This window comes from Rhynchophorus ferrugineus, unplaced genomic scaffold, assembly GCF_030347505.1.
Source record: "Rhynchophorus ferrugineus isolate W39M unplaced genomic scaffold, kcgeb_rfMv2 rfM2, whole genome shotgun sequence".
In the NCBI taxonomy this organism is placed as follows: Eukaryota; Metazoa; Arthropoda; class Insecta; order Coleoptera; family Curculionidae; genus Rhynchophorus; species Rhynchophorus ferrugineus.
The window spans coordinates 24,889,261-24,901,723 of NW_027472581.1; the positions used below are offsets into that span (position 1 = coordinate 24,889,261).

Consider the following 12,463-nt stretch of genomic DNA (forward strand, 5'->3'; position numbering starts at 1 on the left):
ATTAACTGTCAAATGCGAAAATAAATTTAAAGTTCATGTCGTTTACGTTTAGAGCATCAATTAGTGCCAAAATTTTGGTAGATTCTCGTTAGTACGATGAAATATAGGTTTAATTTCATCGGATATAATGGAAAATACGACATTGTCTTGGAACGTGAAAGAAGAATGTGCCATTTGCGGGTTGATCGAAGCTCATTCATTGGTTTATAGTTGCCCCAAATATCATAAAATTTGCGAGTATTGTTATAAAGAATTAAGTTTTATTGCTCAGGGTAAGAAGCTATTCTGCTATTATTCTGCCTGATTAATGTTTTAGTAATTTATTACTCTCATTATATCTTAGCAAAGAAAAGGCCAGTATTTTGTGCTCTTTGCAAAACCAATGGTCTTTTGCTAGAGTATAAATTGCATTCAAGTTCAAATCGACCGCACGAAATAGAAGAGCAAATTGAAGAGGACGAAGATAAAATATTCGAAGCTCGAATCGGTATGTCAAAAGAAAAATTCTATCAACAACAGCAACTATTTCAGAAGGAATGTCGTAGCAAGAAAAATATTAAAAGTGGCGAAAAATCAAAAGTAAATCTACCATTACCCTCAAAACGTCCTTTAAAGTGTCCTCACCACCTTTGTCGTAAAACAGTAGCTGTTGCTCAATTTGTCAACCACTTCAGATTGGAACATAACGATGTTGAAATAATTTCCGCAGAAAAAGGAAAAGAAGTAGTTTTGTTTTTCAATGTCACAAGGATAGTACACGGTCAACACATCTGTTTATCCATGCTGACAGTTTACGAAGTAAACCAAATCGATTTGCAAACCTTCAGTTCGGTCAGTGTAGCTAAAACATTCAACAAGTTTTCACAAAAAGTTCCAGTCGACACGTTTTGGTTGATGGTCACAGGATCAAAGGAAACGAAAACTAACATGTCATATTGTGTGTTCTGGTTATTTACGAATTCGGACGATATTCATCATTGCACATTGGAGTTGGGATCTCAACGCGACTCTATGTCTCTATCTACAGTGTGCGCGGTATCGTCTGCGATTGACAGTAAAGATTTTTCTAGCGTGCTGAGGAATCTGCGCTGTTTACTTGTCACTAAAGTGACTTTAAAGGCAATGTTGAGAGAAGGCATTCTATTAAATTTAAGAGTAACTGTACACTGATATTTTTGTCATTAAACGTCTTTAAAATAACATTTTCTTTATTTTTATCTTTAGACTATTTTTGTTATATTATATGTTATACTATATAAGTTAAATATGAGAAAATATAGCCAATTTGGGTAGATATATTTTATTAGTTATTAAATAGGCAAATAAATATATTTATTGATACTTAATATAAGTTTAAACATTTTACATATGAATAATATATTTGGATATTGTCTTTTGGAACTTGTCTACAAGACAAAACAAGTAATTTTTTTTTTCTAAATTCATGAATATTTTGTTAAAGTAATACTTTTTGTAATGTAAGAAAATGTGTAGGTCTGATTTAATTACTTTAATTGTATCTTTCTTTGTAAGAATTAATAAACATCTTATTTGTGATTCTAGCCGTTGTTACAGATTTTTAAATCGTGTCCATTATGAGCAGTTCAGGATATTGTAAAAATATTTTCAGAGAATATATTATTTGCCTTAATTAAAATGTAAATTAGAAAATGTTACCTGATATGTATTTAAAATATAAAATACAACACAGTACTTTAACTATTTTTATTTAAAATATTAATTATAAAATATAGTTAGCTGTTATGTAAGTAGAGTAGAACTAATTAATCGATAAAAGAATTTCCTTTCACGGATGTTAGATTTTTAAGTGTACTATCCGACAAGCAGCCTCTTGTTAGGGAAGAGGAATGAAAAAATCTGCCAAAGAGAACAGGTCCTTAATACAAACTTGTATAGTTACATTCTATGAATACATTTTTTTAATTTGGATTGTGTTAAAGGATGGCAAGGTTATGAAGTTTGTATTTTGGCTTGCGCATGGAATAATTTTCATTGACTACCTTGAAAAAGGAAGGACCATCAACGGAGATTATTACATAGCGTTATTTGACCGTTTGAAGTACCAAATCACCGAAAAACAGCTCCATTTGAAAAAAAAAGAAAGTACTGCTTCACCAAGACAATTCACCGTGTCACATGTCAGTGAAAACGATCGCAAAAATCCATGAATTGGGCATCGATACTTTCTCACCCAGAGTATTCTCCAAATCTGGCCCCCAGTGACTATTTCTCGTTTTCATATCACAAAAAAATTTTCGCCGAATGAAGAGGTGATCGGCGAAAACAGGCCTATTTTGAAGCAAGGGACAAATCGTACTATAAAAATGGTATCGAAAAGTTGGAGGGTCGTTATAATCAGTGTGTCACCCTTGAAGGGAATTATATTGAATAAAAAAAACTAATTTTGCCAAAAAAATGTGTTTTACCATGGTGGACCGGGGACTTTTTGATTGATCTGTTATGTTCAAATCTACGAATAATTAAAATACTACATAACCCTGGTTATAAAATGATATAGTTCAGACTAACCAATTTTCATTTTATTAAAAAATCTAGTATCTTATTTGATTGTAATATGTTTGTCCAATAAAACGAATTTCGTTTGTAGTAAGTTTTTATTAGACGTTATCGGTGTATTCTTTTTGACATTTTTTAAGGCCAATGTCGAAAAGAAAATGCAATACACTTAACTAAAGAAGATACATGAATAGAATCACCCCAGGACATGCACGGAGAATAAATACTTAAAGTATATGCATCACAGAGCATATGGCGGTACCGTACTAAAAAAATATCCGTAGGACTATTTTCCGTGCATGCTCGAATATGACAGCTTACACCTGATTAAGATTGAATTAAACGTAAGAACAAGTTCTGGCACAAACAGTTCGTTTTGTCCGTCGATCACCACGAAATCACGTACAGTTTTCTATGGTTATGTCGGATGGGGTACCGCGCAGTTCGTGGTTCAGCGTTTTAAGTAAGGGGTGCCTTCCGCAGCCGCACTTGTTTCTGAAGTCGTCTAGATCGAGGGCCCAGATCATACCGCCTCCTAAGCCCAGTGATTTGACCAGTTGCGACTAGAAAAAGGAACGAATTATTTTAATTTTAATTTTATTATTGATATTGTTTTGAATACCTTGGATTTTATATCAGAAATATCGTCGTAGGACACCCATTGTTGGCCGCTGTAAGCATAAGGTCCTATGCGTCCCAAGGAATCTCGTTTTACCTTCCATCCTTTGCTCTTAACTTTTTCGCAGATCTGTAATATTAAACCAATTGTAAGTATGTCGTAAAAAGTAAGTAAGGAACATATTGGGATCTTGTTGCAGTAATTTAATATTGACTAGTACAACCACAGTATGATTGAAGAACATATTCTAACATGTCAATTAAAAAGTCCCCGGCTTGAACATAGATGACGCTACTAGAATTAAATCCACATGTTGTTTAGTTAGCCCCAACTCTCAAAAGATGCGTGTATAAATTTGACAGCTGTCGGATCATTAGTTTGTGAAATATAGTATTTTGAGTGAAGCAACTTTTGTTATTGTGAAAAAAATGTATAAAAAGGAATTTAGCGTGTAGATAAAATATTGCTTTTTGAAGGGAAAAAATACAGTTGAAGTAAGAAACCATCAAGGATTGGTTTGCTAAGTTTAGACGTGGTGAAATGAGCACCGAAGACGGCGAAAGGAGTGGACGCCCAAAACAGGTTGTTACCGACGAAAACATTAAAAAAATCCACAAAGTGATTTTGAATGACCGTAAATTGAAATAAAATAAAATAGCAGACATTCTAAAGATATCAACAGAACGTGTACATCATATCATTCACGAATATTTGGGTATGAGAAAGCTCTGTGCAAAGAGGGTGCCGCGCGAGCTCACTTTTGACCAAAAACAACGTCTAGTTGATGATTCTGAGTAGTGCTTGAAGATGATCAAGCGTAATAAATCCGAGTTTTTGCGTCTATATGTGACAATGGATGAAACATGGCTCCACCATTTCACCCCGAAGTCCACGTGACAGTCATCCGAGTGGACTGCACACGATGAACCCGCTCCAAAGCGTGGGAAAACACAACAGTCGGCTGGTAAGGTTATAGCGTCTGTATTTTGGTCCATTGACCACCTTGAAAAAGGAAGGACCATTAACAGCGACTTTTACATAGCGTTATTGGACTGTTTGAAGGACGAAATCGCCGGAAAACGGCCGTATTTGAAGAAAAATAAATTGCTGCTTCACTAAGATAATGCACCGTGTCACAAGTCAGTGAAAACAATGGCAAGAATCCATGAATTCGCTATAATCAGTGTATCGCCATTAGAGGGAATTATGTTGAACAAAAAAACTCATTTTGCCAAAAAAATGTGTTTTATTTTGGTAGGCTCAATTGATCTATTATGTTTCTCTAAAACATGTCGCTAGTCTTAAATGTGCATTGATATGATTGGACACATACTATTTTATTCTACTGACATCAAACTTCAAAGCTATACACATAGAGAAAAAGAGATTGAACTTTAAAGGAAATTTTGGAGAAATGATTTGCGACGTTCAACATGTAGATGTCTCTACTTCTAATTATTCTTTTAATCGTTATGCTATGATACGATTGGTTTATATTTATTGGTTTCTGACGCCATTTTCAGTGTGCCTAACCTAAGGAGCATTGCATGTAGATTGTTATAACGTTTAGAGATTATTAGAAGTTATTGGTTTATTAGTATTTATCAGACGGTAGTACAATAAGTAAAGTGAATTCTCGATGTAGAAAGTGTATCCGAATGCACATATAGTAAAGAAATGCAGAATCATTTTATTTCGACGAAGTATTTAGCTGTCTTTAAATAAATGGTTGATAATGTTAAAATCCCAATCTGAATGGATTATTCATTAAAGAAATTTATAATCGTTATAGCGTGTTTTGTTGTTTAAAATATTATATATTTATTTTTTAATTTTAGAAATTAATCCCTTTTCGTTAGAAGCTACGCAAACGGCCATATACTTTTATTCTTGGATTAATTATTTGATAGTTGAATCTCCACTAAAATAATAGCTCCTGAATGCAAACCTTTTAAGAGAGGATTAACCCAAGTTCAATACACAAGGAATTTTGATGCAAAGCGATTCAGGAATTAAATAGTGCTTACATTTTATTGCCCAAGTAAGAACAAATTTGTTTGAACCATAATTGAAAAACGTCCAGAACGGGCCCGAAAACACGGTAAGTGATTTTACAGCATGATAACACTCTATAAAAGCAACACCGGCCAAGGGATAGCTTTTACAGACCTTGCCCCGCCCGTCTACCAACTTTTCGCATTAATGGACCACGAGTTTGAAGAGTTAATTTCGAAGAAGTTAGAAAAATGATTCGATGACTGGTTTTGCTCAAAGGTTAAACAGCTTTTTGGATGACATTCATAAATTACCTAAAAGATGCACAAAATGTATCGAATTAAATGGCCAATACTTTGGAATAAATACATTTTTCCATTTTCTTGAAAATTATGTAGTTAAGAAAACAACGGTAATGATTTTCTGTTATATATCATTACTATATTAACATTAAAAAGTAAATTTTTTTGATAAAAATTGTTTTGTCTCTCATCTCTTTTTTCCTGACAAGCAATCGAACCGCAACGTTGAAACAGTTCGAAGTGGCTTCTTCAGTCATTAAGTATGATTGTAATTTTCTCTCCTTTTAGGTATTTTTCATCACATTCAAACGTCTGGAACCAATTACAGTTGATACATCAGTTGCTAATCTGTTTACAATTTCTTTCTAAGTTTGAGCTGGTCTTTCGCCTGTCTTGCAAATTCATTGTCTCATTTTTTTCTTGATCCTTTAAGCTGTTGTTTGTTATTGACATAAAAATACAATCACAAACATAGAAATATAGAATGGGAACTTAAATGGACACTCGGTAACCATGTATTGCGCATTCTAATCACTAGAGGGCCGGAGGTAAAAAGTTTACAGATTTCTTTTCTCTTTTTGGATTTGAAATTTTGTATGACATTTTGGTTTATATTTGTTTTATTCTAATTTTATGTATAATTTTAAGGAAATGTATTGTTATGGCGTTATTTTTGTAGCATTTAAGGTAAACCTTATTTGTTTTGTCGCAAATAAGTATTATTTTCCAGGATATGAAGATTCAAATAAAATTGATTAATTTCCAAAGGATTCTACTATAGCGCAGAAATGGGGTTTAAAAGTAAATAATGATAAACTTCAAGAAACCTCTTGTGACCTCCTCCATGAAGTTTAATTCTTTGCAAATGCAAGTCTGCGGACCAAAAATGAGATATGGAATAACCTATGAGATGATTGTGGTCCCAAATGTGGAATATCATTGCTTAATCAAGATGCAATTCCTAATTGTAATTTTAACAGTAAGCCATTCATTAAAATATACATCGATAATTGAATTGAAATAAATAATATGTGTATATGTACATGTCATTTCTCTTAACCTATCGGAAAAGAAAATATTGCCACTAGTTAAGTATTGGAATCAGCAGTTGCTCAGGCCACATTAGAACCTTTAAAAAGAATTAAAAGTAAGTACAAAAATATATATTTCAAATGAAATAAATTGAGAACTTTAAAAACTGAAAATTATAGCATATGTTACACAGCAAATGCTTTTGAAACAGACGAATCTGTGCCTTCAATTTCATGCTGATAAGAACCAGACTGTATAACACCAAAAAGACTAAGTACTATTTCATATATAGGTAATATTTTTATATATTCTTTTATGATTCTGCTGATATGTTAAATTATCTAAATGTTATTTAAGGGCACCAAGAATCTATTTTAATTCGTTTGTGTGTCATATTGGATGAAAAATAAATAGGATAGTGAAGGGCAAAAAGAGAAAATTTTGCACGGCTACATATAATATGGATAGTGCCCATTTAAGTACTTATAAAAATATATATAAATAATTAAATATGCAAGGCAATAACAATGTATAATTAGAAAATAAGTTATTAATTGTTAGGTTAGATTTGTTTTTATGTATTTTGAAAATGTTTTATACAAATGTTAACTAGTATTTAAATAAAATATTAGCCGGCTTCGTGGCGCAGTGGTAAAGGCGATAGGACGCTCCTCCTACTGTTGCGATAGCCGCGGGTTCGAATCCTGCCGAATCATGGTCGTAAATTTATGTTTGTGATTGTTTAAAATTTGTGATTGTCCTAGGCAAGAGTGTAAAATCTGACAAGGAAAATGATCCTAGTGACGCCATTAACCAGGCTGGGTAAGACCGGATGTCTTCCGGGATGATTTCTAAAGTTGGTTACTCGCCAGTCGGTAGGCTTAATGCTGAGGCCGCGGTTCAGAGCCCATGTTAAACTGTAGGTCCAGTCCCGATAAACCCATAGTTGGTAAAAGGAGACCTTTTTAATTGTTTTTTTTTTGTTTTTTATATCTCCCTGTACTATAAATAATTTTTTTAATTTTTAGTTTTCCCCTGTACTAAACCCGCTTTATGCGCCGTCAGGTAGCACGAGCAAAAAAATGGAGTGTAAGTCTGTCTATTCTGCGATCATAACTGTTAAATCTTTGTAACTAGAACCGACAATTGAGATATAATGGAAGCACTAAAAGTGTTTGTTGGTGTTCATCAGCAAGTAATGAACATCCAAAATGCGATTTTGAGCATTTCATGCTTAACGTATGTATATACTCAATAACTCAATAATAAAAATGTGTATTATGTAGAGAAATGTCAAAACCGCCGAATTTAATAGTTAGGTTATGTTGCTTAATAGTTGTTTCTAACTTCTCAATTTCTAATTTCTCAATTAATTCGTATATTCTGTCCTCTAAATCGTTCTACTTCAATCAACTAGTCTTCCTTTCTCTCTTTATTAAGGGGGCATCCATTTTTTATTTCTATTATTGATTTCTATAATTATATGTGATTTCTTTACTTTTTTTATGTCACGCTCTATTTTATTTTTCTTATTATATCTACTTCTATAACTTCAAACCATAGTTCCAAGAATTTTAAACTTATCCAAAGTTTTGTTTTCCTTTTTTTATTCTTCGTTCTTTATTTTATCATATTACGCAGTTTGACAACACAGCAATTCTCATGGAGGAAATTTGAATGTGTGTTTATTAAAATAAATTCTGTCGTTAGAGTACGGGTATAAAGTGAGTGAACCAAAAATGTTCAGTTATAATGAGATGAATTGAAAGAAAAGCACCAACCTCGTAGAAAGCCAAGAATCCACCAGCTCGGGTGAATTCTCCCGCTTCTCCAGGTCCGTATGATTTGTCGTTCAACGAATGTTGGGAAGCGTCAGCCAAACTGAAGGACTGTCCATATAACGGCATTCCCATGACCAATCTCTTGGGGTCGGCGCCTTTTTCCATCCAGTAATTTATAGAGAAGTTCTAGTGGGGAAAATATTGTTAAAATTTCATTTTTAATCCGGCCTGTGACGAATTTACCGCGTTAAAATAGTCGTAGGCGTCACCAGGATAGTAGTATAATGGCGCGACGTGACCGGTTTGTTTATCCCAGTGTCCGTGGAAGTCGTAGGTCATGATGGCTATCCAGTCGAAGTACTTGTTCAGCTCGGCGACGTCGTAACCAGCGTCGATCACAGCCTTACTCGGTGATACCGCAGAGGACAAGAGCAAGCCCTTGGGTTTGAAGGCCGCGCTTAATTCGCGAACAAGAGCGGCAAAGTTCTCCTTGTCCGAAGTTGGACCCTTGTTGCAATCCACCTGCCAGCATTTTGGATACTCCCAATCCAGATCCAGGCCGTCGAATCCCCATTTTTCGATAAATTGGACTACGTTGGCCACGAACTTAGCCCTCGCGCTAGGATTATTCACCAATCGGGAATATTTATCACCCAGGGAATCGTTCCAGCCTCCGATTGCTATGAGTACTTTGATGCCTTTCGATTTATAGGCAACAACTTTGGTGTAGAATTCTGCGAAAAAGAAATAATATGTAGTAAAATTATTATTTTAAGACCAATGAAAAAAGTGTTATCGATTTTATTTGAATTTGTACCTGCTTGTTAATTAAATTATTTTAATTACATTGAATCCAAAATAATTTCACCAGAAGACCTAACCGCTATCATCAAGTCCTACCTATCGGACAGATCTTTCCAGATCAGTCAAGATCAGGAAAACACTTTCCAGTCGAAAACAAATCGATGCTGGCGTACCTCAAGGTTCCCCGCTGGCACCAGCCTTATTTCACCTCTTTTGTTGTATAGACAGCATGTAGTAATTTGTTAGTCCTCATCGTCAATAAAATAAATTTGCAAATATTTTGGAACGGCCCTGAGCCGGCCCTTGAATGTTAATTCGATATTACGACTAAGCCTAGTCTGAACGATGCTCCAAATGATGTCATTTCGTCAATGTCAATGTCATTCGAATGAACCAAGATTTGAATTTACGAATCTTACCTGAAAACAATTTCGACTAAGATGTTTTCAATAGTTCTGGTGGCATTTTTAAAAAATCGATCAACAACTTTGATGTTTTTAAAAACGTCATGTAAAATGTCGATATATCGGCGAACAAAAAATTTCGATACTTTTTAAAAATATCCACATTTCTTCGATCCAATTCTACTTTTCCCCACAAAATTCACTTGATAACCGGGGGAAAACCCTAGATTTTTAATATCGATATTTTAATTTGCAACTAAAAGTGCGATACTCACATTTACAATAATATTTATCCTAAATCCTTATTTTAACTATTTTTATACTAACCATTGTCTATATCTGCCCAAGAGTCGTGTGGCTTTATCGTAAGCGTGTTTGAGTCCAAAACGGCAAAGCCATAGTTGATGTGAGTACACAATGAAGCATCTATATCTGATGGTAAATATTTACCGTCTCCTTGCCTGAAACAAATGAATCATTACGAATCATGATAACGAAGAAAAAAACGATGATGCTTACCTATACCAAGCCCAGTTCGTGAAGTAGCACACCACCTTATATTCTCCTGGTTGATATTTGTCTTCCGTTTGTGTACTGGATGGTATGGAAAGGGTAGTTGTTTCCACTGCAGATAGTGACGGTTCTTCTGTCACGGCGGAGGAACTTTCCGGGGTGGTACTATCCGGGTGGCATGGAGTATTCTCCGGCCAGTCGCAGTGATTCTTGTTCCAGTATAACCCGGATGGGCAGGATTGAAGTGAGAGTTGTCCTTGATTACATAAGTAGTACTGCTGACAGTTGGTTGGGTGCGGCTTGAATATAGATCCATCGCACGATAATGACGATACGGATGGCTTGGGTGACGTGCTGAATACTGGTGCTGTAACTTTGGTCGTCCAGGTCGGTTTGGTTGTGGAAGTTGTTGTTGACACGGTTGTTGAGGTAGCCGGTTTGGATGGTTTTTGTAGTGGTTTGTCGGTTGATTTGCCCAGGACACATTTAGGATCAGCCAACGAATACCCTCGCAGTACTCTATTTATAGTTCTCAGCAGTGGATATTCCTCACATCCACATTCGTTTTTGAAATCGTCCAAATCCAAGGCCCAGATCATACCACCACCTAGTCCCATAGCCTTAACGTATTCGGATTTGTGTCTGATCATTCCTATATCGTCGAAGGATACCCACTGATCCCTGAGATAAGCATAAGGACCTATTCTGCCTTTACGATCTCGGACTACCTTCCAGCCTTTCTTGATGATATTAGTACATATCTGAAGAAGGACATACATGTTTTATTGATTGTTATATATTTATCGCATACAAGTGGTTAATAATTTTATTTCTGGTAATTGAGGGTATATTTTTTGGGACAATGTATTTATATTTATTTAAAAAAATTAATACACCAACTAAGAAAATACACCACTAGTTACAAAAACTAACTTAAATTAATAATGAATATAAGGTATGGAAGCATATTAGTTCAAATATAGCAAGAAAAGGCTATATTTATACACTGTTTATTTTATTACATAGCATTTGCCCATATTATAAAATATTTTTGTTACTGATCAAACAAATACGTAAACAAAAGTAATTTTTTTGTTCCTGACTAGTTATTATTGCAGAAATTTGGTAGAGGTGATGTGATGCATAATATACTTGCTGGGTAAATAGCTATGTTATGTTGTACTATAAATTAATGCTTCTGAAACTATCGTTATGCTTTGGAAAAAATATAGGAAACTATCTGTCAACAAATATATCGATATATCGGACAAAAATAACGCTATTATTTTCAAAAATAGTTTGCCTTTCCTAGGGAGATTCCTTGATACCATATATTTTTCTATTATTTTCTGTAACTTGTTTATCAATCTCTGTGCAACATGGCGATATCTTATAGAAAGAATATTGGTTTGGCAGCGACAGAATCATTGACCCTCTTTTTAGCGTTCAAAAACCTTGTGACAGAAATCAGAAGGTGCTATGTCTGATGAGTATGCTGGGTGCAGCAGAACTTCCGAATGTATTCTTCACAGCTCTAGCAAAGCGTGGCCGAATGCTGTGATGATTATGCATCTGTACTCCAACTGATCAATTGGTATTGCTGTAATACGGTAGAGCAACTAGTAATACGTCATTTATTAGTAATACGTTTAATATTACGTTTAAGTGTTGACATATATATAGTGTTTTTCTTCCTTTTGGATTTTTTGTTTGTTACTTCAACTGAGTAATTGGTATTGCTGTAGTACGGTACAGCAGCTGTAGTTTATTTAGTGGTACGTTTATTTAAGTGGCTATTTTGGTTGACAAGCAACAAAACCGTGATGTTCGAAATAAGATTTTCCGTCAATTTATATAAAGGTTTATCTTCCTTCTGGATTTTGTCCATCATATATAAGAGCCTGGAAACAGTTGATTCGCCAACTTCTTAGAGTTTTTGTCCTGTATTCATTATCTCTGAACTTTTTGGTCGTTGGTTTAGTATTAAAATCATCACTTTGAAATCATTAAAACCAAAACCAATAACTGGGATATGACGGAGCCGTAATACCACAAGTTTCTGTATGTTCTGTTAATTTCTTGCCTGTTAATGCTTCTGTTAATGTATGATGGGCTTCGGAAGCAAATTTATTTAAATTAAACAACAAAAGTAATTCATTTTGAAAATACAATTTTGTGCATTTCACGTACTGTTGTATATGTAGAGAAACTATGAAAACCGTATACACATTTTATTTGGTTATTTTTATTGAACTTAAAATAATATGAACTGCTTACCTCGTAGTAAGCTAAGAAACCTCTGGCTCTTGTCTCTTCGCCTGCTTCACCGCCACCATAAGTAGGAGCGTTTAATCCATTTTCGTTAGTTTCCGCCAATGAGAACGACTGACCGTACATGGGCATTCCCAGTACCAATTTCTTTCTATCAGCACCCTTTTCGATCCAGTAATGAATAGTAAAGTTCTATGAAAAAAT

The 12,463-nt window shown here is 34.5% G+C and overlaps 2 protein-coding genes across 3 annotated transcripts in view; one reads left to right on the forward strand and one right to left on the reverse strand.

Moving 5' to 3' along the window:
* The first annotated feature begins 6 nt into the window (after window positions 1-6).
* On the forward strand, window positions 7-1,185 carry LOC143190945 (uncharacterized). Its single transcript, XM_076395563.1, has 2 exons — window positions 7-272; window positions 344-1,185. Exons 1-2 carry the CDS (start codon window positions 128-130, stop codon window positions 1,168-1,170), a joined length of 972 nt encoding a protein of 323 aa, XP_076251678.1. The 5' UTR covers window positions 7-127; the 3' UTR covers window positions 1,171-1,185.
* A 1,437-nt stretch (window positions 1,186-2,622) lies between these two features.
* Window positions 2,623-12,463, reverse strand: part of Cht10 (Chitinase 10) — an 84,161-nt gene continuing 74,320 nt past the window's right edge. For both annotated transcript variants that reach the window (XM_076394396.1, XM_076394395.1), the window contains exons 28-34: window positions 12,266-12,451; window positions 9,995-10,749; window positions 9,803-9,936; window positions 8,511-9,001; window positions 8,268-8,453; window positions 3,161-3,286; window positions 2,623-3,101 (exon numbers count right to left, since the gene is read on the reverse strand). In XM_076394396.1, coding sequence (XP_076250511.1) covers window positions 2,937-3,101; window positions 3,161-3,286; window positions 8,268-8,453; window positions 8,511-9,001; window positions 9,803-9,936; window positions 9,995-10,749; window positions 12,266-12,451 — 2,043 coding nt within the window. In that variant the 3' untranslated portion in view covers window positions 2,623-2,936. The remainder of the gene's footprint in view (window positions 3,102-3,160; window positions 3,287-8,267; window positions 8,454-8,510; window positions 9,002-9,802; window positions 9,937-9,994; window positions 10,750-12,265; window positions 12,452-12,463) is intronic.

Excerpts from the sequence above, each read along its gene's own strand:
- LOC143190945 (XM_076395563.1), top strand. The coding sequence starts at position 128 with ATGGAAAATACGACATTGTCTTGGAACGTGAAAGAAGAATGTGCCATT. Across the intron at positions 273-343 it reads ATTAAGTTTTATTGCTCAGG|CAAAGAAAAGGCCAGTATTT; the intron begins GTAAGAAGCTAT and ends ATTATATCTTAG.